The sequence below is a fragment of the Leopardus geoffroyi genome, chromosome B4 (assembly GCF_018350155.1).
Source record: "Leopardus geoffroyi isolate Oge1 chromosome B4, O.geoffroyi_Oge1_pat1.0, whole genome shotgun sequence".
Classification (NCBI taxonomy): domain Eukaryota; kingdom Metazoa; phylum Chordata; class Mammalia; order Carnivora; family Felidae; genus Leopardus; species Leopardus geoffroyi.
Window position 1 is genome coordinate 961,149 of NC_059341.1, and position 25,430 is coordinate 986,578.

Here is a 25,430-nt window from a genome sequence, read left to right on the forward strand (position 1 = left end):
GAGCACTTCCACTTGAAGCCCGTTTGCAGGTTTTTATTTTGTCCCCGAGTTGTGCTGACGTGACAGGCTGAAGCTCTGCGGTGTCTGGGCCGATGTCTCAGATGCTCGTGAGCCAGTGCTGCGGCGCTAAGCCACTGGCCACTTGATTAAAATTAAACAACAAACAGTTCAGTTCCTACGTTGCACTGATCACATCTCAAGAGTTCATGGGGACGTGTTGCTGGTGGGCCCCGCATCAGCAGTGTAGATAGAGCAAGTCTGTCTTCACAGCAAGTTCTGTGGGGCATTAGTGGGGCTGGGGTGGAGCAGAGCAGAAGCTGATGGGTACCCTCCTGGTGCTGGGCCTTCCTCCCCTCCCCGTCCCGTATTTGGACTCTTGTGTCCTGGCCTCGCCTGGTGGCGTGAGGAAGTGGAGCCTGTCCGTCTGTCAGCAGCAGCTTCTGACATCAGGAGTGTAATCATGGGAGCTCTCTCGCTCTCTGTTTGGTTGTTTTGTCTTACTGCTGAAATCATTAGTCTCCATAACGTACAGGTGCCACATTTACCTTCTTTGACCGGGAATAAGGTTTGGAGCTCGTGTGATTGTGGAAGTTTTCGTTGTTTTGTTTCAGGTGACGAGAGCCGACGTGGACGTCCAGCCCTATGCGTTCACGACCAAATCCCTGTTTGTGGGGCACATGGACTATAAGTACTTGCGTTGGCAGGTGAGCGTTCCCGCCGTCAGACGTGGGGGTCACGTCTGGGTGGTTTTGTGAATGGGGTTTGATGTTGGTGGTCCCTGAAGAACTACAGTCTCTCCCCAGGTCCCAGTACACTTACAGGAAGACTCCGAAGGGGTGGGACAGGTTCTCGGGGTCACCAGGAATGTCCTCATGAAGAAAACTCCCAAGCTTCGCGGCTGCCCGAGTGCAGTGCTAGTTTTTCTGCGAGAATTCGGGAAGTTGATTTGTAGGTCATGAGTTCTAGCCCCATGTTTGGCATAGAGCATATGTTTAAAAAAAAAAAAAGGGAGGGGGCGCCTGGGTGGGTCAGCCGGTTGGGCATCCGACTTCAGCTCAGGTCATGATCTCACAGCTTGTGAGTTCGGGCCCCACGTCGGGCTCTGTGCTGACAGCTCAGAGCCTGGAGCCTGCTTCGGATTCTGTGTCTCCCTCTTTCTCTGCCCTTCTCCTGCTCGTGCTCTCTCTCTCAAAAATAAACAAACATTAACAAAAATTACTTTAAAAAAAAAAAGAGAGAGGAGTCCTTTTCTCTAAGTCATTGACTGGTTCTTCAGTGAGCTCTGCAGAGTCGACTCATCCCCCCTTTTTTGTAATATTTAAAGAATAGGTACTGTTCCGTCATTGCTTTTTTCATTATGTCAGTTGGGAGACCCACGTCTTATTTACTAGTATTGAGAGGGCTGGGTTGGGTATGTGAGTCACCTCCAGGATATGCTGGGCAAGAAATTTGTGGGTATATGTGCTTTGGAGTAACAGACCTGACGCTTAGGTTGTTGATACTCCCGGGATTTTGGACCACCCTTTGGAGGATCGGAACACCATTGAGATGCAGGCCATCACGGCCCTGGCTCACCTGCGTGCCGCGGTCCTATACGTGATGGATCTGTCCGAGCAGTGTGGGCATGGGCTGAGGGAGCAGCTGGAGCTGTTCCAGAACATCAAACCTCTCTTCATCAACAAGGTGCGTGTGGGGACGGGTGTTTGCCGTTCATAGCCTGTGCTGCGAGGATAATCATTTCATTGTTTTTCTTCCCTGTTCCAGCCTCTTATAGTTGTAGCAAACAAATGTGATGTGAAGCGGATAGCTGGACTTTCTGAAGACGATCAGGTAAACTGTCTGAATGTTTTGAGTCTTACGTACTAATTCTAAGTTTATTTGCAGACAACCAAAGCTGAGAAGGAATTTCAGCAATACTAGTAAAGATTTTTATTCCACAGTTGAGATCATTCCCTCAGTGGTTTGTTAGTGGCAAACTACACCTGACATTTTCTGTCCTCTGCTCTTGGAGGCTGTGCAAGTACCTGTGCATTTGGCAGGACGGTGTGTTTAACCCCGGAAAGGTCTTGTGCTTCTTTAGGATGCGACTGTTCTCCGACCTTGGTGCCTGGAGGATGCAAAGCGCCTTCAGACGGGCTTTGGCCCTTTGGGTCTCTGCCGGCTGGTTGCCCAGAGCCGCGCTTCCAGAGGAGGTTCCTGGGGAGGGGGGCCGGGGGGGGGGGTGTCACGTGCCTGCCACACACATTTGTGGGGGAAATGAGTTTGGGAAGTAAGCGTGGAGTGAATGATGAAGGAGGGGCACCTGTAAACTTGCCAGAACTGTGAGTACATAGTGTTCGCTGTGTTTTCCACGAGGCAGGTAAGGTGGTTAGCCCTCATTTTCCACCCACACTTGGCCCTGCAGCTCTCTGTAATAGGCACTTTGGGGATAACTGCCTGGAGAAGGTTGGCACTAGTAACAGAGGTTCTCAGATTCTTGGACGCACCCAGGCCTACGGGGCCAATCTGGGAGGCACCCCGCATGGTGTGTGACACTCGAGTTTTAAGAACCAGTGCGCTAGAGTAATCTTGATGTGGCTGCGTGTCCTGGGGCATGTGCCACCGACCAGCTCTGTGTAGAGGGTCTCTTCCTGGCACCTCTGTCTCATGCTGGTTGGATGTCTTAATACCTGGTGAGAGGGTTTTAAACAGCTGTACTGGTTTAATGGGCACTGCAGCATGTTCATCAAGTTACTAACTAGGTAACCACTGATATCAGAGAATTCACTTGTTTGAAAGGACTCAGATCCCTATTAAGTAATTTCAGTTTTTTAGGTTAATCACTTTGGAAGCTGCAGACGGGGTTTGGGTTGTGACGACCAAAGATTAGGGTGTTGCACCAGGTGCTCAGGCTTCGGGTTGAAACGTGTCTGGGTTTCACCGTCTGCCAGCTGTGGTGGGGTGAGGTCTCCATCCTGGAGTCACTGGTGGCAGTTGCTGCATTGCTGGGCTACCAGTCAGTGATGTCATCAGGCAGATTGAAAAATCTGAAAGCCAGTGGGTGGCGGATGCCATTGCGATGTGACTGTTGGGTTAACACTAGGGCATGGCCTGCAGCCTGCCCTGTGTACGCCATCTGTGCTCTGACCGTGGAGCGGCACCACGTGAGGAACATGGTTACGGCTAGCTCAGGTAGAGGCACAGTGGCTTGCATCACGTGCTAGTCGGTGGTGGGGTTAGCTGTCAGACCCCGCTGTTGCCCAGGACCACTGCTGTTTCCAGGAGAGGAGGAAGTCTAACTGGTAAGTGCGAGCCTGTAGTAAAGGTGTTTGACCTTGTTCATGATCAGCTTACCTGTCACAGGATTGGCCCCCTACGTCTGAATGAGGTGGCCTTGGTGAAGAGCTACGCAAGGGAAGCTCCTCCTTTGGAGTGCAGTGATTTATTCATTTTTGTATTGTTTTCTAAGGAATTCTCTTAGGCTGCAGACTCTACGCATTTTATTTAAAAGTAGTATTGAAAACATCTTAAAAGTTTTGTATCTTGCTCCTTTTTAGAAGGTAACATCTCACAGAATGTTCCAGAGAGCTTCTGGTTTGCTTTTGTAGTCTGGTTTGATCCTCCCGGTAGTATTTTCTTTGTCACAGAAGAATATGAGGGGGGGAATCAACATTTTGGGGAAACGTCCTTTAGAAGATTTTGCAAATGAGCCACGACCAGGCTAATTGGCATTTCTGATCCCTACATGAAGAGCAGTAAGAGTTGTCTGTAGGGAAGTAGAAATAAATAATGGCTCTCTTGTTTTCCTTCTGTCTCTGCAGAAAATATTTGCAGATTTGCAGGCCGCAGGATTCCCCGTGATTGAGACTAGCACCCTGACGGAGGAAGGGGTTATTCAGGTGAAAACTGAGGTCAGTGCTCCATCCACACGTATACTGCCTTTCTCGTGAGAGGTGTCTGCCGTGGGGAGAGGCTTTCCGTCCAGGTTGGAGAGCGTGTGCGCCACACTGAGCCCTGGTTTCCCCCATCCCGCCCAGTCCAAACGGGGTTTAGAGGGATGATCTGACTCCCTCCCCGAGGGGGTTGAACCTCGTGCACAGCCTGCTGCCCTTCTTGACCTGCCGGGATGTCTGTGCCAGCTGTACTGTGAAACTTGTTCAGGAGCAGGGAAAAAAAACAAGAAAAGAGACATTTCCTGTTAGATTTCACGTGCGATTCTGATCATTTTACGTCCTTATTTTTACCTGAAAGGAAAAGAGATGGCAGGGTCTGATGCTGTTGGTTGGCTTGGCGCTGTTGCTCCAGGGCCCAGGGTGGGCCTTGAACCTGGCTAGGGAACACGGCGCGAGGGTGACTGGTGGTGGAGGCAAGCCCAGATGGGACATGGGGTGCTGCCCCAGCCTGGGCCTGGCCTGGTAAGGGAGAGGCCTGCTCCCTCCTGAGCGTGTGGTCTGCCCCCGGGGAGTCACCTGGATCTTGGGGTGATCCCCAAGGTAGCACCAGTGGATGTGACTCCTGAGGAAAAGCGCAAAGCGGGGCCCAAAGCTTGGAACACAGTCTGCTGGTTATTGCAGAGTCTGGTTCCTCTCCCACACCCCCACCTCCAGCCCGGAAGGTGGGTGCCTTGTGAGTCATGTCCCGTTTTCTCACCTTCCCAGGCTTGTGACAGACTTCTGGCGCATCGGGTTGAAACCAAAATGAAAGGAAATAAAGTGAATGAGGTGCTGAACAGGCTGCATCTGGCCATGCCAAGCAAGAGAGATGACAAGGTGAGGCTGCCCTTCCCAGGAACTTGGGAGCGAGATGCCTATGCCCTCTGTCCGCACACACCAGCACCTGCCTCATGCAGGGCTCATGGGTGAGGCTCATGGGCGCCGTGTGCGCACACACCCACCCCTGTGGGCATCATAGTGGGCTTGAGTTTCTCGTCCAGAGTAACAGTTGTGTCCTGAAGTATAAAAGTGCCAAGGTAAAGCCTGCTGCTCGCTCCACCAGACATAGTTACTGGTAACTGTCTTGATGTTCCCATAAATCTTTCTGGTGTGTGAGCATATTTTTAAAAAAATTTAAACATAAACGTGTATTACATTCTTTAAAATTACTCTGTTTTCTTGCTTTTACAAACAGTGCTCTGTCGCATGTCTTTGTGCATAAGTCTTTTATTTGCAGAGTGAGTTTTCAGTAGGCCATTGAGAATGACATTGTCTCCCAGAAATGCCTTCCTGGGATATGCTCCGCGTCCCCTCATCATTGGCTGCTGTCAGTTTAATCGGTGGTTCGTTTAATGATCAGTTCAGGCAAGCATTTTTTTAAATTTTTGAACAGTTTATTTTTGAATAATCCCTACACCCAACATGGGGCTTGAACTCACAACCCTGAGATTAAGAGTTGCAGTCTCCACTGAGCAAGCCAGCCAGGTGCCCTGCCAAGCCTGCATTTTTCATGTACTTATTGGCTCATTAGTTGTCATTTATCTTTTACTCGTTTAATTTATAATTTTTATCTTAAGGAAATCAGACTCTCACATGTTCTTTTTTAAATAGGCTCCATGCCCAAATTGAGGCCCTTTGTGGGGCTCAACTCACAACCCTGATACCAAGACCTGAGCTGAGGACGAGAGTCAGATACTCAACTGACTGAGCCACTCAGGCACCCCCAGACTCTTGTATGTTCTGTGGATTTTTTTTTTTGTCATTTGCTTTTTGATTTGGGTTTTCTTTCTCAGCTTCAAAGAAATCATATGTTTTTAATATATGCTATGAATATTTAATAATTTTCTAATATATGCTGTTAGCTAATATTAATATTTTTTTACGGTAACTAGGTTTTGTGTCCTGCATAGAAAGACCTCCCGTTCATTCCAAAAATATCTTGATAATATTTTTCTCCTATACTTTGTCCTGTACTTAATTATCTTAATTTTACCTGTTTTGAACAGAAGTTTTTGCTCAGCCTTGCATTTGATTTGTTCTTAGGCAGCAGGTGGAAGCAGCCACCCAGCTCTGTTGTTGCCTGGCTAGTCCTTAATCTCAGGACTGAGATTCGAATACTGTATGTTTTCGTTGCCTTCTTGCATGGACTTGCTTCGTGTCTAGATTTCTGTTGTCTGCTTTATTTTTCTCTTGTATCACTTCTTTTGCTCATAATTTTCTCGAGAGTCTTGGTGTTTATTTTTTCTGGATAAACTTCGGATCAGCTGTGGAGTCTTCCTGGTTTCCGTGCCCAGCCGGCCCTGCTCCGCCCCCCAGTCTGTTGGTCCTGAGTTGGTCTGGCTTCACCTTGCCCTTGCAGATGGAGAGCGTGCCTCTGGCTTTTCACTCTCATGTTCCCTTTGCATTCGGCAAGGCGTTTCATGTCACTCTTTCTGGTGATGTCTCCTCAGGAAAGGCCCCCTTTCATCCCTGAGGGAGTGGTGGCGCGCAGGAAGAGAATGGACACTGGGGAGCCCAGGAAGAAGCGGGTAGGTCTACTCTCGCGGGTGCAGAAGGCCACGTGTGTGCACCGAAGGTGTCCTGGCCTTTACCCTCAGGCTCTGTGACCACAGCTGTGGCCGACGAAGGCCCCTTCCCTCATGAGTGGGAGGGAGGTGGCTGTGGACATTGCGTGGATGTGAGCCGTAGAGCCAGCCGGGAATAGCCGGGCTGCACAGGCATTAGAGGGACGGGCTCTCAGCTTAGGGCAGAGGCTGTCTCCTGGGGCAAGGGGGTGCCTGGAGCTCATGCGCCTGGAATGCCGGCAGGAGCTGATGAGAGTTATCTGTTCTTTGGTTTCAGGAACGAGACCTTGAAGTAGAGCTGGGAGACGACTACGTCTTGGACCTTCAGAGTATGGGCCAGCATCCCTGTCGGGACGCTGTGGGAGGGCTTCAGTGCCCTCTTGCCCTGTGTGTGTGGGTGGTTCTGTGGCTTCAGGAGGAGGGTGGCTTGCGGCGTGCATGGTGCAGGTGCTGGGGCCACTGCTGCCTTTGTCCCCCCTGCCCCGCTCGGCCCGTGGTCCCAAGGTGCTGGGCGACCCAGGAGGTATTTGGAGACCCTCTGCTGTGCTGTTCTGGGGTGTTCTGTGCAGGCGCTCTGTTGTCTTCATGGAGCGACGTGTGTAAGAACTCATTTTGGGCACATGGTGCTTGAAGGTATTAAAAACTGCAGCGAACATAACTTTTTTTTCAACTTCAGAGTACTGGGATCTAATGAACTCTTCTGAGAAACATGATAAGATACCCGAGATCTGGGAAGGCCACAATATAGCTGATTACATCGACCCCGACATCATGCAGGTTTGTGTCTCCTGTTGTGTTATGTGATTTTTATTACTTCTGCGTCCCTGATGGCACAACCACAGCTGTCTGCCCGGCCGTACGTGCTGCCCTCATTCCTGATGCGCTGTGAGCTTCTCCAGCCGTCACTAACAGCCTCTCCCTCCAAGGCTCTGCTGCCTGTGCAGTTTCGGCCACGGCCGCCTCTGTGGGGCAGGTGCGTTCCGGTGGCCACGAGCCCCTGTCCTCCAACCCAGCCTGTTCTCCTCTCCTGGAGCTTTGCTTAGCCTGTGGTGTCCACGGGTCCTTTCACTTTTTTTTTTTTTTTTTTTTCCAACATTTATTTATTTTTGGGACAGAGAGAGACAGAGCATGAACGGGAGAGGGGCAGAGAGAGAGGGAGACACAGAATCGGAAACAGGCTCCAGGCTCTGAGCCATCAGCCCAGAGCCCGACGCGGGGCTCGAACTCACGGACCGCGAGATCGTGACCTGGCTGAAGTCGGACGCTTAACCGGCTGCGCCACCCAGGCGCCCCAAAAACAAAACTTTTCTTAAGCCCTGGGTCCTTCTTTCATTGCTCTGCTGCCTTTCTCTCCTCAGCGAAGCTTTTTGAAAAAACAGTGTTTCCCGTCAACACTCCCTCATTTCCTTCCTGGATGCTGCCCTCGTACCATTTCAGTCTGCGGGTCTCCAAGGAGGAAACCCTACGTGAACCTCCTCGTCCCTGTTCCTGTTCCTCCTTCCCTTGAATCCTCTGTACTCTCTGGTGCTTGGTGCTCCTCCTTGCCTGTGTCCGGGCTGTGTACCTGTGCTCTGCTCATGCACGGTCCATGCTCCTGGCTCAGGAGCCAGGTCACAGCCTCCTTCATACTCTACATGTGCCTCCTCGTTGTTGCTCTCTGAGTGATGTCCATTTTGAGCCTGTGGGTTCGCAGCCTGCAACCGGCCTGCCCATTCCTACCCACCTCCCTCCCTCCGTGCTTTTCACATCAGCCAAGGCGTGGCCGCATCTGACTGCGGCATTGCTGTCAGGGTTTCTTTGCTTGGTTATAGAGCGTATTCGTGCGTACGTAATTTGTTCTTTTATTTTCTAGATTTTATTTTTTAAGTAATCTGTATATTTAGTGTGGGGCCTGAAGACAGAACCCTGACATCAAGAGTCATGCTCCACCAACTGAGCCTGCCGGGCACCCTGTAACTTCTTTTTATTTGAACTGTACAGCCAGCGGTGGTGTTGGCTTGTGTTGGCTTGTGTTTGAAGATGGCCTCAGAATGGATAAATGGGATATTGGAGGCCTATGTCAGCTCACATAGATGAGTTCTTAGTTCTTCAAGGGCGGAGGTTCTGTCCTGGGTCTGTTGGGAGTGCTGGGGAACGAGGGAGGTGTCATGTGCACGTGTCCCCTTGATGTCTGGAGTAATTGGTGAAGAGAAGGAGACAACATAGAAGCGCTCACAGGGTGCCGTGGGCTAGGTGCTGCACGGTCTTCATTTCCTCCCAGATGCCGTTTGCTGGGAGCTGAGTTCTGGGGCATCCTGTGTGGAGCCAGGCGCGGGCGCTTACTGCCCCTGAGAGGCACATGAACGTGGCTACGCTCACGAGTTTTCATTGTTGAGCTTGTTTAATTCCTTTTCAAGAAATTGGAGGAGTTAGAAAAAGAAGAAGAGCTGAGAACGGCGGCAGGCGAATATGACAGCGAATCCGACAGTGAGGACGAGGAGATGGTGGAGATCCGCCAGCTGGCAAAGCAAATTCGAGAAAAAAGGAAGTTGAAAATTCTGCAGTCCAAGGAGAAGAACACACAGGGGCCCAGGATGCCTCGAACCGCTAAGAAGGCAAGTTCTGTGCTTCCAGAGCAGCAGGATGGGTTTCTGCAGCTTTGGATTCTTGCACAGCCCTGCTAAAAGCAGCATGTCAGCCTAGACGTGGCCATGGGATTGCACGTACTTGGTTTGGTGATACGTACTGACTTTTGAGGTTGGTCTAGCCCTGATCTTTTTATTCTGCTGATGGCACCCTTCCTGCTGACATCCAGGCTCAGCATTGTTGGGTTCAGCCTCTCTGCAGTTGTGCTGATTGAGGTTGTGATTCGTAATTTGTGACAGTAAAGCCATCATTTAACATGTTCTTATTAACTTCTTTACTAGTTAGTGCTCCTCTTTGCAATTTACAGAAACCTAACGCAAGGCAGCTTAAATCCTCAGGCAACATGTTAGCTCCTGTGACTAGTTAGGAGAGGGAGAGTCACACTTCAGGCACAAATGGGTCAAATGATGTCAGAATTCTTTTCAGTCTCTGCTCCATCTTTGTAGGTCTTTTTCTCTCCTGCCCCATGCTTTTGTCAGGGTGGCAGGTGAGGCCAGGTCCTGTGGTCACCCTCAAACCACAGGATGTGACAGCGGGGGGTAAGCTTCCCAAAGACAGGATGATGGTTAGGGCAGATACCTTTCGCATTAGTGTGTCTGAAGTACTCTTTTCACATGATGGCAAATGAGTGGTTCTTGGTAGACAAGACCTCCATCTGTTTCCCCAGTGGCGCTCAGTGAGTTTGGGAGAAGCTGCTGTCGCTGGAGTCTGCATCTTGGGGCATGTCATGTGACCTCAGCGTCAGTGATCCTTGCATGCAGAGACCCTTGCAGAGTTGTGCAGAATTCAAGGTCGTGAAGTGCATGTCGTCTTGCACATAGTCACAGCCTGGGAGATACTGGTTTCCATGGGCTTCAGTGAACTGTCCAAAGACATGAACATGGGCCCAATTAAAAGATATAATTTCTAAAAGAAACGTATCATAGATAATTGTAAAAGGTACATTTTCCTGTGAAATTTTTTTTAAGCATCTTATCAAACTAATTTTTCTTAAAACATACCTTTTCCCCTGTGTTCAGGTTCAGCGGAAAGTCTTGGAGAGTGAGATGCGCAGTCTCGGTGTTGACATGGATGACAAAGACAATGTAAGTGCATGCAGATGGTCTCAGTCACATACGTACGTGGACATGTACAGCTTTGCCTTAGAAAACTAGACTCTTAGAAACCTGGGGGGTTACAGATGTGATCAAAGAAGAGATAGGAACTTTGAGTATGTCTGTTGAGGAGTGTTGCTGGAAGTGGCTGGCTGAGAATGGAACGTGTTTGTCCCACTGCTGTCCATATGCCCCATGGGACAGCTCAGGACACTCAGCTCAAGGGACTGTGCTGCTAATGCAGGGGTGTCTTCATCATACTCCATTCTTGTTCACCACGTGAGAATTTAAGAATGCCTTGCACACTCCCATCGTTTTGCATTAAAAGTCATCCCTGAGCATCGGACTGCTCCTGGGCATTACGGTGACGTTTCAGTAATAACATCAATGATGTGAGGTGGCCTCTGCACTTTCTTCTTTCTCTCTCTCTCTTTTTTCTTTTTTTAATATTTCATTGTGTATGTATACATCGAATTCTGTTTCAGGTTAATGAAAATACGAAAAATACCAGAAACAAGAAAGAAAGAAATCACTTGTGTTCACAGTGCACAAAAATAATCTAGGTTAACATGCCGTGTGTATCTTTTTATTTAATTTTTTCTGCAGAGGGCTTTAATCTTTGTTTCTTTAAGATGTAGTTATAACCATATTCTGTATATCGTGTCTATATTTCACTGATGTATAAGCAAATTTTTTTGTTCTTTAAAGTTTATTCATTTTGGGAGAGAGTAGGAGAGGGGCAAAGAGGGAAAGTCCCACGCAGGCTCCATGCGACAGAGCTTGAGCTCAAAACTGTGAGATCATGACCTGAGCTGAAATCAAGAGTTGGACGCTTAACCAACTGAGCCACCCAGGCGCGCCCCAAGTGTTTTTTATTTTGGGGTAATTTTTCACATTTTTTTGAGTAAAAAATTTGAGTTTCTTTTAGACCTCAGTTTGGTTGCTGTTCAGAAATTCATTTGCTGTTATATGCTAACTAATTTGGATGTAAATTTAAAAAAAAAAAAGTGGGGCGCCTGGGTGGCGCAGTCGGTTGGGCGTCCGACTTCAGCCAGGTCACGATCTCGCGGTCCGTGAGTTCGAGCCCCGCGTCGGGCTCTGGGCTGATGGCTCAGAGCCTGGAGCCTGTTTCCGATTCTGTGTCTCTCTCTCTCTCTCTCTGCCCCTCCCCCGTTCATGCTCTGTCTCTCTCTGTCCCAAAAATAAATAAACGTTGGAAAAAAAAAAAAAGAATTCACTGTTATAATTGAAAATAATAATAATCTTCAAAGTTATAGAACTCAAAGCATTAAGTACTGATTCAAAAGACAGTTATAACAAAATACCTGAGACTTTTCTGGAAATGATTTATAAAATCCAGAAAATTTGGAACAAATATTTGAGAAAATTTTCAACTTAGGTTGTTATAAAAGGAAGAATTTTCAACTTATGTTGTATAAAAGGAAGAATTTAATAATCCTATTATATATAAGATATTTTTCTAAATGACATACATACTGAAAGATGTATCTATGAAAAAATAGAATTTTAACTATGGTTGCATCTGAGGTCTTATCTCAGGTGTGAAGATCATATCTCAAATGAAATAATCTTCAACTCTTGTGAAATTTTACATGATGGTAATGAACTTAATATTAGTTTATCCACATAGATGCCCACTTTTACTTTTAAAAGTCTTAGGGCAAGCTTTATTTTAAAAGTTAACTTGCCAAGAAATTTCAACAGAGTCAACTTTGAGAGCAAAGTATATTCCAGAATAGGTTGATAACATACTCATAGCTGAATGATAGATTTGGAATAGTCTGAAGGGAAAAAGCAAAAGGTACAGGATATTTTACAATGTAGAAAATAGGAAAGACAATTCTTCAGTTTTCATAAAACCATTTATTTGGCATTACTGTAAATTCAACTCAAGCCACTGAGTTTAATTCAAAGAGCCAATACACGAATTTCTCATTGTTTGAAGTTGACATTTCATCTAAATGACACTATTCACTACTAGTAAAATCTGAGTTTCCAATTTTTTTTTCCAATTTTATATGACATATTATTGTCCATCCCAATTATGAAAAATATGCAGGGAAATATTTTAATTTTTTTTTTTTCAACGTTTATTTATTTTTTTGGGACAGAGAGAGACAGAGCATGAACGGGGGAGGGGCAGAGAGAGAGGGAGACACAGAATCGGAAACAGGCTCCAGGCTCCGAGCCATCAGCCCAGAGCCTGACGCGGGGCTCGAACTCACGGACCGCGAGATCGTGACCTGGCTGAAGTCAGACGCTTAACCGACTGCGCCACCCAGGCGCCCCATGCAGGGAAATATTTTAAATGGTCTCATTTCTGTGTTCAAAAATCTATCATTATACTTCAGTAATCTTACATATTGCCAATTTTCATCTCCACGAACAAAACAAAAATATAGTGGAGAAAAAAGCTACTAAGAAGAAGGAATATACTACACATAAGTAAATGAATAAATATCTAAGCTCACATTTAGCATGTCATTTTGCCTCTGGGGAACAGGACAGAGTTTGAGTGTTAGGAGGTTACTGTTTGTTCTTTATCCAGCCACTAGTCATGAAATCTCTAGCATTTGAAAACTGGTGAGATTTTCAGTTGCATACATAACACTATGAATAATCATCACATACCAATTCATTCTGTTTGGCTCACTGAGCATTTTGCGTGATGTCCCTGGTGTGTCCTCCACCTCTAGCACATAGACTATGTGGGCCCATTTCCCTCCAACCTCCCTTGTCCACTCTTTTTAATGCTGTTTAATCTTAAAATAATTTTGATTTTTTAAATTAAGTTTACTAAATTCTAGGTGTACACTTAATATTTAGCTTCAATGTTGTCAAATGATTTTTCCAGAATAAAATACTAAATCTAATTTTTAAAAAATTCATTTGCTGTTAACTCAGAATATACGGTGATGTGTAAGAAATACACAATAAATTGGAATTAGTGTCTGGTAAGATACAAATTGGAATAGAATGTCAGAGAACAAAACATAAGCTTATTTTTTATATTTTTTACTTGAACTTTGATTTTGGTGACTGAAGTCTTCATGGAGCATCTTAGGTTCTGTTTAGCGACCAGATACATGAGGGTTTGTTGAGTCAACACAAGACGGGCTTAGGTTGTGAATAGTTCAGACCTGTTTTCCTGGGAGCCCAAAGACTAGAAGGGGTTTCAGATAACTATTGGAATTCTGGTCTTTTTTTTGATGAATTATGCTGGAGCATATTCATTTTTTTCTGAAATAACTTTTTCATATTCTGGATTATTTTTTCAAAACATTCCTAGAATTGGAATAACCAAAATCAAAAGACAAATTGTGTTACAGGTCCTTTCCAAAGGGGTTAGACTAATTTGGATTTTAATTAGCAACGTTTGAGACTACACTGCTAGCCTGAAGCGCTATTTTATTTTTATTTTATTTATTTTTTTTTTAATGTTTTATTTATATTTGAGACAGAGAGAGACAGAGTATGAACGGGGGAGGGGCAGAGAGAGAGGGAGACACAGAATCGGAAGCAGGCTCCAGGCTCTGAGCTATCAGCCCAGAGCCCGACATGGGGCTTGAACCCACGGACCGCGAGATCGTGACCTGAGCCATAGTCGGACGCTCAACCGACTGAGCCACCCAGGCACCCCTGAAGCGTTATTTTAATGAACATCCGTTAGCGTCTGACTTCTGACTGTTCGTTTTTGCAGGCTAACTGCCTGCGCTCCTGTCCAGGTGTTTTGTTGTTCTTTGGGGACAGGACATGGGTGAGTGAGGCGCCCACCAGCGCGAGCACAGCGGCCTCTCCCAGGGGCAGGCTTTGCTTCGCCTCAGCGCTGAGCTTCCTGAGGGCTGTCCCTGTGTTCAGGTAGATGGCCCCAAAGCTGGGGAGAGAGGACACACTACAGCGAAAATAGCAGTCAGGATGCTAGTTTCACCACCTAGAGGAAAGGACAGCATTGAGGAATGGCCAGCATTAGGTAAACGGTTTCTAATGGAGTTACAGTCGCTTGTAACATAAAGCAGCCGTGTTAAGTGAAAAAGTATATTTGACGAATAATGTGAAGTTAACTCTGTGTATGTGTGTGTGTATTTTTTTTTTTTTTTAATGAGTAGCAGGCAAAAGTTCATTAGAGTATAAGAGAAGATCAGAAAGGAAGAATAGTATGAAATCTCTTTACAGAGAGGGGACATTTGAAAGTGAGTGCCCCAACTATATAATTTTAAAGAGCTTTAGTTTATTTGACAATGGCATTAAGAACTCCTGAGTGTTCTGTCTCCTTGTTGGTGTGATTTCGTCTGTCACCAAGCCTGGGAGCCGGGCTGGGGTCAGGCAGCACTGAATTTGCTGTTTATGCTTCCCAGGCCCATTATGCAGTCCAGGCCAGAAGGTCCCGGAGCATTACAAGGAAGAGAAAACGAGATGACTCTGTTCCACCCACATCAGTAACCCGGAGCCGCAGCTGCTCTCGGACTCCACGGGATGTCTCCGGCCTTCGGGATGTCAAGGTTAGTCTCCTGTGATGTGCAATAAAAAATAGTGGTCTCTACTGTTGATGACTCCAGGGCTCAGGGCACATACCCGCAGCTACTGTTTAGAAGGTGGGGACCGTAGGTGGGTGCTTGTGTCCCTGAGAGACAAGCTGGGTGTTCTGGACCCTTCCCTAGGTGCACCATTCCTTACTGGTGTCCTTTCTCAGGGGTAGACAGAAGCATGGTGTCATAGGGCACCAGGTGGTCTGAGCCGCAGTCCAGCCATGCGGGAACAAGCTAGGAAACAGTGCTTGCTCAGCACCTGGAGTCCCAAGCCCCCACCTTACAACCAGACCCTGCAGGGACCCAGCCCAGAAGGAGCTGTTTGGGTCAGTCTTTTAGGAAAGACATTTTGGATGTACACAGTCTCTTTTGCTGAAACTATTTAAATGAACACAAAAATTGTTAGTTTCAGCATTTTGAAAATTCAGGTACGATAGAAAGTCTGTATATAAACTGGCCAACAGTCTACTTGATGGAAACTTGGGATTTCCCTTCCACCATGCCTTTTCCTTCTAGAAATCTGGATTTTAATACTGGCATTATTGTTTGTCCGATGTGAGTATAGTTTCGTGGGCTGGTTCTCTGTTTTCTCGTGTGTCCCTAAGAGGGAGTTACAGCAGATATCCCCTAATCTTCCAGGTTCTTCTAGGCACAGAGCTTGTCTAGAAATAACATTCATTCCCATCTTCATTCTCATTGTGCAGACAGTTGAGTTCCTGCAGACACGGTGGGTAACAGAGGGACTTGCCAGCACTTCTCACAGAGTAGATCTGGACACTTAAGACCTGCTCTTAACTGGTAATGAAAAAGCACACAGACACTCAGCAGCTAACGTGTGTCCTTTTGCTTTCCAGATGGTGAAGAAAGCCAAGACTATGATGAAAAATGCTCAGAAGAAAATGAACCGCCTGGGAAAGAAAGGAGAAGCAGACAGACATGTGTTTGATATGAAGCCCAAGCACTTACTCTCCGGAAAGAGGAAAGCCGGGAAAAAGGACAGGAGGTAGAGTCCTCTGCAGCTGAGATGGTTTGGCTAGACTGTTAGTTTCCTGGTCTGGTCCAGTTTCACGAAACGGGAGTCCTGGCTATAAACTGAAAATTGTGATGACATACCTGACAGGCTTGTTGCTTTGCTGTATGTTGGGGTGTGCAGGTGTGGGAGACGTTTGTCACCACAACGATGGTAAGGTACCTTGAGCCGACTGTGGTTTCTGCATTTGTTGGGGTTCCGATTGCTTCAGGTCTGCAAAACTGGAAAGATTGATTGATGCAAATATTTGTTTTGATGGAGAAGAATCTTTCTTCTGCAAGAGGGAACTTTGGTTTGTGTATGTGTATAGTCTCGCAAAGAAAGCATCTCCTTGCAGACGTGGGCAGAAGGTTGGCGGCCCTGCCCTGCAAATGTAAGAGTGAATGACAGTGCTAGATTATTTTCTAGTTTTTTTGTACAACGTGTGCATCGTTGCAATCTATTTTCAAGTAGTTTATCTAAAATAAACTTCTGAAAGAAAGTGGTTTTGGTTGATTTAGTTTTTTTTTTTGTTTTTTTTTTTTGTTTTTTGGGTTTTTTTGTTTTTTAGTTACAAATCACTGTCAATTTGGCCAAATGAAAAGGGAGAAAAATTCTTTCGTTTTTCAAAACAAAACACTTTTTTGTGGGGTAAAATGTTGCCTCAGGCACTGTAGCAATTGAGCTGGGCATCCCCTGCTGGGGGAACCCGGAACTGCATATGTCCAGAGAAGCAGACACCCTAACACTCCCGCAGAATCCCCTCCTGGGCTCTGTTTTCGGTTACTCTGAGTGGAATTTGTGCCGTATGTGTCAGCTCAGAACCCCCACAGTGCGATGTGGGAAGTTAGTGTGTCAGAGTATTAAGTGCTTAAAACATTTCTTGACCTTAAAACAGTGCTGTTGTCACCACTTCCCACATAGTCTCAGGGAGCGCGCCTCCCAGGGCAGAGCACTTGGTGACTGTGCGGTGTGGGACGGGCTTCTGTCTTCCGTAATGTGATGACATTTTCTTCTTACAGCACAGGTGTGTCTAAGAGCTGCTGCATTTTGGGGATACAAAGTAAGGTTTTCGTGTTACGTGTGCTGAAAAGATTTGTTAAGATCTCATTAGGAGAAAAAAGTGCATGTGCTGCTGGGGAGGCCCCAGGGGCGCAGAGAATCTGCCTGTGGTAACTGTTCTGGAAGTCAAGTCTCTCTGGAGGCTCATGTCTTGCAGGGAAGAACTAGGCTGGCAAATCCGTTAATTTTGGTCCGTTTTAGCCCTTATGGCTTAATGTTCGCATATCCCCCACCCCAGCCCTGTGGTAGTCACTGTGGCTGCTTGTGGGTGTCGAAATGGGTGCTAAGAACCTTGTCCCCCACAGATTGGGGTTCTAGGTTTAGACTGTGGATTGCTGCTTTTGGTGGCGGAGGTGTAGACAGGGACAGACTCCCATTCTTATAGTCCCATCCCCTGAATCTGCTTCAGGGAGTTTAAAAGGCCAGTTCTTGTTTCTTTTTCTTTTGTATTTGTCCTGCTGTACTTCTTTTGTAGATCAAACATTTAAGGATTAGGACTTAGAAGAACAAATGCATGTTCAAGGGAATTTGGAACAATTGCCCAGGGAAGGACATGTACTCAGAGAAGAACTGAGATGACCTCGAGTTTTCACCTCTGGCTGGCATGGCACGCCCTTACAACAATCAAAAAAATCCAGCCATTCTGGTGAAGGGAGAGTATCTGATTTCCAGAGTGACCACATGATGAGATTCAAATGTCCAGTTGTCAGCAAAATCACAAGTTATACTTTAAAAAAGCAGGAAAGTAGAATATGGCCCATTAAAGGAAAAAATGCTGTCTCTTAGGAGGATGAGATGGTGGACTTTCCAGACAAAACCTTTAAAACAACCATCATAAAGACACTCAGTTAAAGGAAAACATGCACAGAGTCCGGAAAGTGAAGTATGAACAAAATAGAAATACCAGCAAAAAAAAAGAAAAAGGTGCCCCCAGTATTCTGGAGCTGGAAAGTGCAGGTAACAAAAACAAAAAGATTGATGGGATGATGTCAAATCTCTGTGCTTCAAAGGAAATAACAGTGAAAAGATAGCTTTAGGAAATGGGAGAAAACATTTGCAAGTATTTATCTTATAAAATTAATATCCAGAACATTTAAGAGACTCCTACAACCAACTACAACTATCTGATTAAAAAGTGGGCAGAAGGAGTGCCTGGGTGGCTCAGTCAGTTAAGTATCTGACTCTTAATCTTGGCTCAGGTCCTGAGTTCAACCCCTGCATTGAGCTCCATGCTGGGCATGGAGCCTACTTAAGAAAAAAAAGGTGTACCAAAAACCGTAAAACACCTAGGAATAAACCTAACCAAAGAGGTGAAAAGTCTATACACTGAAAACTATAGAAAACTTATGAAAGAAATTGAAGAAGACACAAAAAAATGGGAAAACATTCCATGTTCATGGATTGGAAGAACAAATATCGTTAAAATGTCCATACTACCCAAAGCAATCTACATATTCAATGCAATCTCTATCAAAATAACACCATTCTTCACAGAGGTAGAAAAAGCAATTCTAACATTTGTATAGCAACAGAAAAGACCCCGAATAGCCAAAACAATCCTGAAAAAGAAAACCAAAGCTGGAAGCATCACAATTCCAGACTTTAAAAGTATTAAAAAGCTGTAATCATCAAGACAGTATGGTACTGGCACAAGAACAGACACTCAGATCAATGGGACAGAATAGAGAACCCAGAAATGGACCTACAAACATATGGCCAACTAATCTTTGACAAAGCAGGAAAGATAATCGAATGGACAAAGACCATTTCTTCAGCAAATGGTGTTAAGAAAACTGGACAGCAATGTGCAGAAGAATGAAACTGGACCACATTCTTACAACATATATAAAAATAAACTCAAAATGGATGAAAAACCTAAAGGTGAGACAGGAAGCCAATTCCTAGAGGGGAAAACAGGACCTCGGCTGCAGCAACTTCTTATTTGACATGTCTCCAGAGGCAAGGGAAACAAAAACAAAAATGAACTACTGGGACCTCATCAAGATAAAAGGCTTCTACACAGGAAAGGAAACAATCAACAAACTAAAAGGCAACCAACAGAATGGGAGAAGATATTTGCAAATGACATATCAGGTAAAGGGTTAGTATTCAAAATGTGTAAAGAACTTACCAAACTCACCCAAAAAAATAATCCAGTGAAGAAATGGGCAGAAGACATGAATAGACATTTTTCCAAAGAAGACCTCCAGATGGCCAAAAGACACATGAAAAGATGCTCGACATCACTCATCATCAGGGAGATACAAATCAAAACCACAAGGAGATATCACCTCATACCTGACAGAATGGCTAAAATTAACAACTCCAGCAACAACAGATGTTGGTGAGGATGTGGAGAAAGGGGAACTCTTTTGCCCTGCTGGTGGGAATGCAAACTAGTGCCACCATTCTGGAGAACAGTATATGATGGTTCCTCAAAAAGTTAAAAACAGAACTACCCTACAACCCAGCAATTGCACTACTAGGAATTTGTCCAAAGGATACAAAAATGGTGATTCAAAGGCACATGCACCCCAATGTTTATAGCAGAATAATCAACAGTAGCCAAATTATGGAAAGAGACTAAATGTGCATCAACTGATGAATGGATAAACACGTGTGTGTGTGCGTGTGTGTGTGTACACACACAATGGAATACTACTAGGCGATCAAAAAGAATGTAATCTTGCTATTTGCAACAACGTGGATGGAACTAGAGTGTATTATGCTAAGCAAAACAAGTCAGAGAAAGACAGATACATGATTTCACTCGTGTGGAGTTTAAGAAACAAAACAGATGAACATAGGGGAAGGGAAGGAAAAATAAAAACAGGAAGACAAACCATAAGAGACTCTTAAACACAGAGAACAAACAGGGTTGCTGGTGGGGTGCTGGGTTGGGATGGACTAAAGGGGTGATGGGTATTAAGGAGGGCACTTGCTGGGAGGAGCACTGGCTGTCATATGTTAGCGATGAACCACTAAATTCTGCTCTTGAAATCGTTACTACACTGTATGTTAACTAACTTGGATTTAAAAAAGAAAAAAAAAAAGGTGCGACCCTTGGGTGGCTCAGTCAGTTGAGCATCCAGCTTTGGCTCAGGTCATGATCTCATGGTTCATGAGTTCAAGCCCTGCATCGGGCTCTGTGCTGTCACTGTGGAGCCTGCTTCAGATCCTCTGTTCTACTCTCTCTACTTCCTGGCTCATGCTCTCTTTCAAAAATAAACAAACAAAAAAGGCAGAAAACTTGGAACAGTTTTCCAAAGAAGATACACAAATAACCAACCAGGCACATGAGAAGATGCAGAAAATCAGTACTATAGAGAAATCCACGACAAGTTCACTCCCACTAGGACAGACACTCGAGAAATAGCAGGTGCTGGCAAGGTTGTGGAGGAAAGGAGCCCTTGTGCACCATTGGTGGGAATGCAGACTGGTGCAACCGCTCTGGAAAACAGTATGGAGGCTCCTCAAAAGTTAGAATCATCATGAGCCAGCAACCTCACTTCTAGATATAAACCTAAAGGAATTTGAAGTAGGATCCCAAAGAGGTATGCAACCTCATGTCTCTTGCAGAATTACAGTAGCCGCTAGCAGAAAGCAGAAGTCCGTGGGTGGGTGGATGGATGGATGGACGGACGGATGGATGGATGGACGGACGGATGGATACAGGAAATAGCAAATGCACACAGAGGAGTATTGTGCAGCCTTTAAAAGATAGGAAGCCCTAACACATGTGAAGTATGGATGGACTATGAGGACCCTGCCAAGTGAGAGGAGCCATTTGCAAAAGGACAAAATGCCTGGAGTCCACCTTGAAGTACCCAAAGTAGTCAAAATCCTAGCAAGAGGGAATTGAAGAGTGGGAACCAGGGGAGGAGGAGATATTAGTGCTTACTGGGTACAGAGTTTCAGTTTTGCAAGATGTAAAGGTTCTAGAGGTTTGTTGGACACCAATGTGAATATACTTAACTGGTATTACACAGTTAAAAATGGGTTAATATGATATATTTAATGTTTAAGAGTTTTTTACCATTAAAAAAGCAAAAACTCCCAGCAAAGAAAAACACTGGACCAGGTGTCTTCACTGGTGAATTCTACCAAATATGTAAAAGAACAACTAGCACCAGTCCTTAAACTTTTCCCCCAAAATGAAGAGGAGGGTATACATCCTAACTCTTTGCATGAGGCCAGTATTGCCCTGACATCAAGGCCAGACAGAGACACCACAAGAAAACTGGAGACCAATATTCCTCATGAATATTGACACAAAAGTCCTCTACAAAAGGCTAGCCAACCACATTGCAAGGTGACCAGCACATTGTAAGGATTATGCAGCACGATCATATGAAGTTCCTAAGAGTCCAGGATGGGTCCACCTGCAGAAGTGACCGATGTAGCCCATTAACATGGTGAAAGACAAGAACCACATGACCCTCTCAGTCGATGCAGGAAGAGCATTTGACAAAATTCATTACCCTTTCACGATAAAAGCACTCAAACTAAGAATAAAAGGAAACTACTTCAGTGTAATAAACACCATCTCTGGAAAACCCCAGCCAACATCATGCTCTCGCAAAAGACTGAAACTTTCTCTGAGATCAGGAACAAGCAAGCACACCCTCTCTGGCCACTCCTATTCAACAGTGCTGAAGTCCTAGCCAAAGCAGGTAGGCGAGAAAAAGGCATATAAATTGGGAAGGAAAAATTAAATCATCTCTGTTCACAGACAATACAATTTTATATGTAGGGAACCCTAAGTATTTTGTACAAAAAACAAAAAAAACAAGAAAACAAACAAAAAACAAAACCCTCAGCAAATTTTGCAGGATATAAAATCAAGCTACAAAAATCAGTTATGTTTTAGGGGTGCCTGGGCGGCTCAGTCAGTTAAACATGCAACTCTTGATTTTGGCTCAGGTCATGATCTCATGGTTTGTGAGGTCGAGACCCACGTTGGGCTCTGCACTGGCAATGTGGAGCCTGCTTGGGATTCTCTGTCTCTCTGCCTCGTTTTCTGCCCCTCCTCCACTTTCTCTCTCAAAACAAAATAACAAAAATTTTTGAAAAATCAGGTTTTCTTTTAATGTTTGTTTATTTTGAGAGAGAGAGGAGGGGCAGAGAGACAGAGAATCCTAAGCAGGCTCCACACTGTCAGCACAGAGCCCGATGCAGGGCTTGATCTCACAGATCACAAGATCATGACCTCAGCTAAAATCAAGAGTTGGACAATCAACTGACTGAACCACCCAGGCGCCTGCAAGATCAGTTATGTTTCTATACACTAACAATGAACAACCCAGAAACTAAATTAAAATAATTCCATTTACAATAGCATGAAAAAAAATAAAAATTTTTTTTTAGGAATTAACCGAGGAGGTGAAAGATATATACACAGAAAAGCATAAAACATTGCTGAAAGAAATGCAAAGGCAAACTTGGAAAGACCTCTTGCGTTCCTGTGCCGGAGGACATGATGTCACCCGCAGTGGTAGACAGATTGAGTACAGCCCTTACCAAAATCCCAGCCATGCTTTTATAGAAATAAAAAGTCCATCCTAAAGTTCATATGGAATCTCAAGGAATAGCCGTGATAATCTTGAAAAAGAATGAAAGTGGAGGACTCACACTCGTTGAGTGCACAACTTGCCGCAAGGCTACAACAATCAAAGGGGTACGGGACTGGCCGGAGGTGGCCGTGGATGCCAGCAGGGCAGAAAAGCCTGGGCAGCCTTAAGGACGGGGTCGTGTGGCGTGCCGGGAGCTTCCTCTGTTGCAATAAGGGTTCTACAGCCAACTGGAAATCTGGAGAAAGACAACAGGAATGGAGATAGTAAATTACAGTCACTCCATCTGGAGGCAGCCCAAGGAGAGGGGCGGTTCACCACAGCTGCAATTTTCGAAGACCTTCTCTGGCGGGGCGAGAATTGGCCCTCTGGTCCAGGCCTTGTAGCCTCAGAGAAGCGCTCTGCGGTCGCCTGGGGCCCAAGCCCCTGCGTTGCCGGAGGGAGCCTGAGTCCCCCGCCCAGCCAGCTGCACACCTGCGAGTCTGGTTGTCTGGGTGACACGGTTCCTGTCCCTGGCTCCTATAAGCACCCTCCATGCTGGCTGCAGGCTGCCTACTTGGGAACTCTGCCCTCGCCTAGAAAATCTGACATTACCTTTATTTGTGTTGAACTTCTGTCCCTGTTCCAACCTCTGCCTCAGACTTCTCCCACAGTTATCAAAAAGAAATTTAATCTTATTAATTCATTTAACAACTTAACCCTAACTTAAAGCATACCCTCAAGATCCTTTCTCTGCTTGACGCTCTCAGAACTTGGGGTTTCAGCCTCTTACCCTCTGTTTTGTGTGTGTGGTAAAATACACATAAAACCCACCGTTTCCAAATGTATGTGCAGAGGCACGAAGAACATTCACGTGCTTGTGCAGCCATCAGCACCATGCGTGTGTTCCGTGTGAGTTCCGCGTGAGTTAAGACATTCTCACATTGGCAGGTTAAGCCAAAATACATGCTGATCTTCTCAAGTCCAGGACCGTGGTGGAATTTGTTCACCTCATGGATTAGCATGGAATGAAGACCAGGAAAGGCAGGACTGGGACTTCGATATTGGATTGCATGTAGTTACCCCTTGACTCCAGCTGGGGTGCAGCTGAACTGTTTGGAAAGCTGGATCATTTCAGGTCTTGCTTTCAGGATGTGTTGGGTGAGACCAAGCAGTCCTAAATCCAGGCCAACTCTTCCACCAAGACAGGACACTTGTGAGTATCTGCCCGTTGCTGGGGACCATGAGGCTTTCTGTTCTGGCTGGCAGATCGAGGCGCTCTTCAGGATCCCCGGGGGTGCTGGGCACTGTTGCCTCCAATCTTCTGCTTGTTTTTTTTTCCCCTTACGCGTGGGGGGACCCATCCTTAGCCGTAGTCTTGAGGAGTGACTACTGGCACATAGCCAGGTTCTTTCCAGCGGCCCAAGTTATGATGTGGAATGGGTGAACGTGTTATAATTTGCACTTCGCTGTGATGGAAAACTTACAGCACGCCAACATTTCTGATTTCCATTGTTCCACGGGCTTTTGGCAATCCCTGGAAAGCATCATCTGTGCCCAAGTGGAGTGTGAAGATAAAACAGGCTTCAGGAATCATTACCACTGTTTGGGTCTCCTTTTTTGTTTTGTTCTCTTTAATTTTAAGCTTGCCTTATTCCAAAAAGGATTTTAGAAAATATGTGGGAATTACAGAATCAAAGATTCCAGTGATCCCCCAGTACAAGTGCCTCCAGAAGGCATTTGTCTAAAGGAGAAGGTTTGGACACCATTAAAGCAGGGACAGGAAAGGCATGAAACACCACCCTTAAATCCAGGGTCACAGGGACCCACAGAAGCACCGTGTTCTCTTTGAAACCTGGCGGGGGAGCTGAGTAGCTCCTGGAGCCCCTCCGTATATGGCGGCTTCAGTGTGAGTGTGCAGGCATGCCTGCACCTGCTTGTACTCTCTGAGTGAGGACTTTTCCAAATACTGAAATAACTGGCTGGTTAAGAAAACCACACGCAGCCTTCCCTTAATCCACCAAGGAGGGTGGTGAAATGTATACTTGCCTCACAGCTCAGTGTAAAATTAAGAATAGAAATGATAGGGGTGCCTGCGTGGCTCAATCAATTAAGCATCTGACTCTTGGTTTGGGCTCGGGTCGTGATCTCACAGTTTGTGGGATTGAGCCCCACATCAGCTCTGTGCTGCTGGTGTCAAGCCTGCTTGGGATTTTCTCTCTCTTTCTCTGCCCCTCCCCATCTCTCAAAATAAATAAACTTAAAACAAAAATAGAAATCACAGGCTTGGATTTTAATGCTGGGTGACATATATTTAATACTCCATTATAGCTGATAACGCCATTAAACCCCTATGTGCAATATTACAGAATGTCAGAGAAGAAGAGAATCTCAGAGTGCATTTTTAAAAAGAACACGCTGTTCCGGGGTCCCTGGGGGCTCAGTCAGTTGAGTGTCTGACTCTTGATTTCAACTCAGGTCATGATCTCATGGTTGTGAGATTGAGCCCCATGTTGGGCTCTGCTGACAGTATGTATATGTGTGTGTGTGTGTATAAATACACACACATGAAATGGAATATTACTCCGATATTAAAAAAGAATACAATTTGCAACAACCTGGACAGAACTTAAGGACATTGGGCTAAGTTTAAAAAAAGCCACACAGAGAAAGACAAATACTGTGTGATCTCACTTATCTGTGGACTCTAAATAAACACCACGCTCATAGATACCAAGAACAGATCGGTGGTTGCCAGAGGCAGAGGGTGTGGTGTGGGTGATATCCTGGGGATGCCATGGACAGCATGGTGACCATAGCTAGTAATGCTGTATTGTATATTTGAAAGTTGCTAAGAGAGTAAATCTTAGAAGTTGTCATATATTTGACAGACTTGATTTTAAAAGCACTCTTATTTTGTGTTTTTAATTTGTCCTTGTATATATATTTTTTTTTAATTTTTTTTTTAATGTTTATTTATTTTTGAGACAGAGACAGAGCATGAATGGGGGAGGGGCAGAGAGAGAGGGAGACACAGGATCGGAAGCAGGCTCCAGGCTCTGAGCCATC

The 25,430-nt window shown here is 45.5% G+C and overlaps 1 protein-coding gene across 1 annotated transcript in view; it reads left to right on the forward strand.

Moving 5' to 3' along the window:
• GTPBP4 (GTP binding protein 4) overlaps window positions 1-16,255 on the forward strand; it is a 23,947-nt gene extending 7,692 nt beyond the window's left edge. The window contains exons 6-17 of the mRNA XM_045466134.1: window positions 612-704; window positions 1,492-1,683; window positions 1,765-1,830; window positions 3,801-3,890; window positions 4,638-4,748; window positions 6,362-6,439; window positions 6,753-6,804; window positions 7,152-7,252; window positions 8,872-9,069; window positions 10,120-10,185; window positions 14,571-14,714; window positions 15,596-16,255. Of these exons, the coding sequence (XP_045322090.1) occupies window positions 612-704; window positions 1,492-1,683; window positions 1,765-1,830; window positions 3,801-3,890; window positions 4,638-4,748; window positions 6,362-6,439; window positions 6,753-6,804; window positions 7,152-7,252; window positions 8,872-9,069; window positions 10,120-10,185; window positions 14,571-14,714; window positions 15,596-15,748 (1,344 nt within the window). The 3' untranslated portion in view covers window positions 15,749-16,255. The remainder of the gene's footprint in view (window positions 1-611; window positions 705-1,491; window positions 1,684-1,764; window positions 1,831-3,800; window positions 3,891-4,637; window positions 4,749-6,361; window positions 6,440-6,752; window positions 6,805-7,151; window positions 7,253-8,871; window positions 9,070-10,119; window positions 10,186-14,570; window positions 14,715-15,595) is intronic.
• The last annotated feature ends 9,175 nt before the right edge of the window (window positions 16,256-25,430 follow it).